The 5,559-nt window shown below is 41.7% G+C and overlaps 1 protein-coding gene across 1 annotated transcript; it reads left to right on the plus strand.

The window, feature by feature from the left end:
* LOC105037510 (putative disease resistance protein RGA4) lies at positions 1-3,710 on the plus strand. Its single transcript, XM_073251048.1, has 2 exons — positions 1-3,424; positions 3,516-3,710. Exons 1-2 carry the CDS (start codon positions 159-161, stop codon positions 3,529-3,531), a joined length of 3,282 nt encoding a protein of 1,093 aa, XP_073107149.1. The 5' UTR covers positions 1-158; the 3' UTR covers positions 3,532-3,710.
* Positions 3,711-5,559: the final 1,849 nt, after the last annotated feature.

The following is a 5,559-nucleotide window of genomic DNA, read 5'->3' on the forward strand; positions in this document are numbered from 1 at the left end:
TATTTTTCTTTTTCTTTTTCTTTGGCGAATCCGTTGGCCAAGTTCGTGTTACTACGAAAGATAGGGTCTTTAAATCTTTATACATAGGCTTGCAAGGATTCATGGTGCCTCACAGTTTCCAATTCTATTAGGGTGTCAAGAGCTTCCCTTCTCAAAAGATGGCAATGATCTTAGATGCTTTCGTACAAAGATACATGACCATACTTGCAGATTTTGTAGAGGGTGAGGTGTCAATCATGCTCAAAGTGAAGGATGACCTCCAAAAGCTTCAAAGAAGATTGCAAAGGATAAGAGGTTTCCTTGAACATGCAGAGCGGAAGAGGCATGAAGACGCAAACATCAGTGATTGGGTGAGGGAGTTGAAAGATATCATGTATGATGCGGATGATATCATCGACCTTTGTATCATCGAAGGCAGCGAATTATCGGAAAGCCATCAGTCTGTTTCAGTGGTATGCCATCCCTTCCCTTTATTTTCTTGCTTCAGTTGTATGAAGTTCCGCCATGAAATTGGTAACAGAATTAGAGATCTTAATAATAGGCTGAAAGAGATTGTAGAGGATAGATCAGCACTGCCTAAACTAGAATACACTAACCAAGATGTCCGAGTGAGCGGAGTGAATCCTCGTCAGACTTTTCCCATTGAGGTTAATTCTGATATCGTAGGGACACAAATTGAAGAAGCGACCCAGGGTGTTGTGGATTCATTAGTCCAAGAAGATAAACAAAAATGCTGGATTTTGGGGATTGTTGGGATGGGTGGAATCGGCAAAACTACTCTTGCTTCTAATATATACAATGATAAAAGAGTAAAAGAAAACTTTCCTATACGAGTATGGGTATGTGTTTCCAAAGATTTTTCAGAGATAAAGTTGCTGAAACAGATAATTAGAGGTGCAGATGGAGATTATGGGCAGGCTGAAACAAAGGCTGAACTCATACCCAAGCTTTCCTCTGTCCTTTCAAAAAGGTTCATTATCGTATTAGATGATATATGGGAAGCAAAAGTATGGGAGGATCTGCTCAGACATCCTTTAGAGAGTGCAACGGCCAGTGGTAGGATTGTGATCACCACTCGAGACAAAAATGTGGCTACAAATACGAGCGCACTCGTCCACCATATTGACAAAATGGATGGTGATGCTGGCTGGGAATTGCTATGCAAGAAAGTCTTTAAAGATGATGAAAAGGAAGAGATGTTTGATTTAAAAGAAATTGGTATTAAAATTGTTGAAAAATGTGATGGTCTTCCTCTTGCAATCAAGGCCATTGCAGGCGTTTTAAGGCTGAAGAACAGAACTGGCATGGAGTGGAATAACGTTCTCGGAAGTGATGCATGGTCTATGAGCCAGCTTCAGACAGAACTCCCAGGAGCATTATTTTTAAGCTACGAAGATTTATCATCTGATCTTAAACAATGTTTCCTTTTTTGCTCCTTATATCCTGAGGACTGTACAATCTATCGTGATGATCTTGTTCAGTACTGGTTGGCTGAGGGTTTTGTAAAACCACAAGGAGATACACTGCTAGAAGATTTAGCTGAAGATTACTATAAAGAGTTGATCTGCAGGAATCTTTTACGACCTGATTCTTATTATGCAGATGAGAGCCGGTGCACAATGCACGATCTGCTACGTTCTCTTGCTCTGTTTTTGATGGGAGACGAGGGCGCTTTTGTCGGTCATGAAAAAATATGTAACACGAACCCTTTGACTAAGCTTCGTCGCTTGTCAATTTCAAACGCGGGAGAGATGCTGGAAATCCCTGATGCAGTGAAAAAGCAGAAATGCTTGAGGACTCTAATTGTATCTAATAGTTCCAGAGCAAAGATAGATGAGCATGAACTTGGAAGACTTGGGCAGCTACGAGTTTTGGACTTGACCGACACGGGATTGGAGAGCCTTCCGGACTCCATTGGAAACCTGTTACATCTAAGGTACCTGGATCTTGATCGAACGAATGTCAAAAATTTACCAGAGTCTATCGGACGCCTTCAAAATCTGCAGACGTTGAGCCTCTCGGACTGTAAATCTTTGCACACGCTTCCCAAGGCCATCACAAGTCTGTGCAATCTAAGATGCCTTCGCCTCAAGAAAACTCCATTGAGCCATCTCCCGAAAGGAATTGGCAAACTGAGAAATCTCATCTATCTCAAAGGATTTGTGGTCGGTGATGATGGAGTTGAGCAAGACCAGGGGTGTGATTTGGAGGAGTTGCAATCTCTGTACCAGCTGAGAGTGCTGCAGATAGACAGGTTGGAGAGGTCACGGGCAGGAGCTTCGGCACTTGCAAACAGCCGCTTTCTTAGAAGATTGTTTCTGTGTTGGCAGCCACCCGAAGCTGAGAATTATCAGTCACGATGTGCGGAGGACGCAATCCAGAAAGTGAACAAGATATGCAACGACCTCTCTCCTCCATCCAACCTGGAATACCTTTTCTTCTCCAACTTCTTTGGCAGTGGGTTTCCCGGCTGGTTGATGTCATCCTCATTGGGTGCCTCATTTCCTCACCTGGCATTCTTGATACTTGATAATTGTAGATCTTGTCCGCAACTTCCTCCACTAGGCCTACTGCCCCAGCTAAGATTCCTTCGGATTTCAGGAGCAGACGCAATCCTAAGGATCGGATCCGAGCTTCTTGGTTGGCGCGCCTCAGTGGTAACTGCATTTCCAAGGCTTGAATACCTGGAACTCAACCACATGCGCAACTGGAAAGAATGGTCATTAGGCATGGGGGAAGAGGTTGGTGATGATGAAATCAGAGGAGCCTCTAAGCTGTTGCCGCGTCTCAAGGATCTGGTTCTAAAGAACTGTCCCGCGCTAATAGCTCTTCCGGAAGGTCTGGGACGTGCCACCAACTTGCAGGAATTGTGTATTTTGGGCGCGCACAACCTGAGAGAAATCAAAAACCTCCCCTCAACTGACAAGCTCTACATTAAGGAAAACCCGAGGTTGGAAAGAGTATCCAACCTTCCCATGCTGAAATTTTTGAGTATACAGAATTGCTCAATGTTAGAGCAAGTGGAGAATCTTGATAAGTTACGATACCTGGTCTTGGAACATCCTTCTGCAGTACAGGGGCCCTCAGAGATACCTATCGGTCCCTCACCGGAGTGCCTCCAATATGTTTCCAATAATTTTGATCAACAAATGGAGCACCTCCCACGGTGGTTATTGGGCCTTCTCGGGCAGCATCAAAATGCTCCGACTGCGGTGCAGAATCTCAGAAGATTTGAACTGACATGCAGCTCAGCACTGTTTAAGAGCTTCCTGAAGGATATACGAAATTTCTTTCAGTGGATCCCTGAGGTCTGGATCGAAGACATAGATGGTTCCTCATGGATGCGGTATACCAAGGGACCCCCTCCCACCTTCGAAACAAACATACAATCAGAAGAGTTTGAAAATGTCCTCTCTTCAGCAGGGTGAGTTGTACTTCTATTACGCTTATCTTTCCCTCATTAATTTGTCTGCATAAATGCTGTTAATCTCATATATATTATTCCCTATTTCCAGGTACCATGTCGTGTGAATTTGGCAGGTGCCAAGGGATGGACGTGCTCAGTGTTTTTACATTTTTTTTCCCTAATTATTTAAAGTTTGCATTGGACTTCGATATCTATTCTGTAATTTCTATAAAGTGTATTGATGGCATTGTATCATTATGCTGAATGTAATCTAATCAATTCATATGCAATAAATCATGTTTCCTAGTGTTTTGATGGTGTTATATCAATTTAAAAAAAAAAAAAAAAAAGAAGAGGATCCTTCTTGATCAATCTTAGAGATAAAACTTCTCTTGTTTGATCTCGGTTCTTCTTTTATGTTACTTTTGTGATTAAATATTGGCCAGATCTATATAAACCTGCGACCGTTAAAGCAGACGAAATCTTCATACAGGCAAATCACCTTCTAGATCACATAAGAAAATATTTTTTAATTTCATGTACCTGATCTTTGGCTAGGCCAACATAATCCTCAGGTGGGGGCCTCAGTATGCCCCGACAGTCCGCTATTGCGAAAGCTGTAATAACCCAAATATATAAAAAAAAAAAAGAAGAAAGAAACGAAGAAGACTCCTGTTGGGAGTCTTCTTCCACCTGAGTCACCGAAGGAGAAGTTGGAATCCGAGGAGGATTCGACCTCTCCTCCACTCTATAAGACCCCCTCTCCCCCTCCTAAACAACCCATAGTGATCACCGGTCTCTCTCTCTCTCCTTTCTCCGGTTGAAGTCAAGGCCTTCTGTACTTGTGCTCGCCGGAAATTGGAGCTGACGACATTGCCGGAGCTCGAGGTAAGCCCCTTCCCTTCTTCCTCTCCCTCTTCCCTTCCTCTCCTGGCCCAAGACCTCACCGCAGGCCATCGATTTTGCTGGAAAATAAATTCCAAAGAAGATCCCCTATTTTTCGAAAAAAAAAAGAAAAAAAAAAGAGAGCAGCCGACCGAACCCCATCGCCGACCGGCTTCGCACGGTCGGCCATCGTTGCCGGATCTCCGACCAAGCCACCGGAGCCCGAGCCACTGAGGGGGGGGACCTCACGGTCCTCCCCTGTTTCAGCCAATGGAGGCCGCGGGAAGAAAAGAAGAAGGAAGAAGAAGAAGAAAAGAAAAGAAAAGAAAAAGAAAAAGAAAAAGAAAAGAAAAAAGAAAAAGAAAAAAAAAGGAAAAAGAGAAAGAGAAAAATAAAAATAAAAATAAAATAAAATAAAATAAAAAGAAGAAGAAGAGAGAAAAATTTACTCTCTCTCCTCTCTCTACCTTCTCTCTCTAGTTTCTCTCTCTAGATTCTCTCCCTATTTTCTCTCTCTAAATTTTCTCTCTTTTTATGGATTTTATCTCTCTAGAATCTTTCTACTCTCTCTCTGATTGTATCACAAAACCTAGGATAAAATTGAAATAAAAATATGATGATCCGAGATTGCTCCGAAATTCGTGCGGTAGATCTGATCCCAGTCCGATTCTATTTGAAATTTGTAACACTTGATTTATGTTAAGTCACCCTGATAGGACCTCTGATGATCTTGACCATGATTGCCTCATCGAAAGAATACAAAAATTTCTCTCTCCACTTTCTCTCTCTACTTTCTCTCTCTAGAATTTTCTCTCTCTTCATGGATTTTCTCTCTCTAAAAGTCTTATGGATCAGTGGAGGATCCTGATACATAGACAAATCCTAATTTTGGTTAATCCTAAGAGAGATCCTCGATCTGTGTTATTAGGATCGATTATCGGTAATTTTCTCCATATATGATCTTTATATTTGATCAGGGTCATGAAGAGATGATTGTCTGCATATGATATCGAGTGGAATATTTTGTTAAATAAATTCATAAATCAAAGAAGAACATTGATTTCTATGCTTGGATCAGTCACCGGTAAAGGTAAGAATCCCTGTACATGATCACTATTATATATATGCTATTTTACTATTGGTCTTGCATCGTTGGTTTTGCATCGTCAGATTTGAGATCGATGAATTTATTATACCTGAGATATTGTTATTTGATTTTGAGCATGAGTATGTTATGTCAATATATATGTATCAGAGATTGATGGCAT

This window comes from Elaeis guineensis, chromosome 1 (assembly GCF_000442705.2).
Source record: "Elaeis guineensis isolate ETL-2024a chromosome 1, EG11, whole genome shotgun sequence".
NCBI classification, from domain to species: domain Eukaryota; kingdom Viridiplantae; phylum Streptophyta; class Magnoliopsida; order Arecales; family Arecaceae; genus Elaeis; species Elaeis guineensis.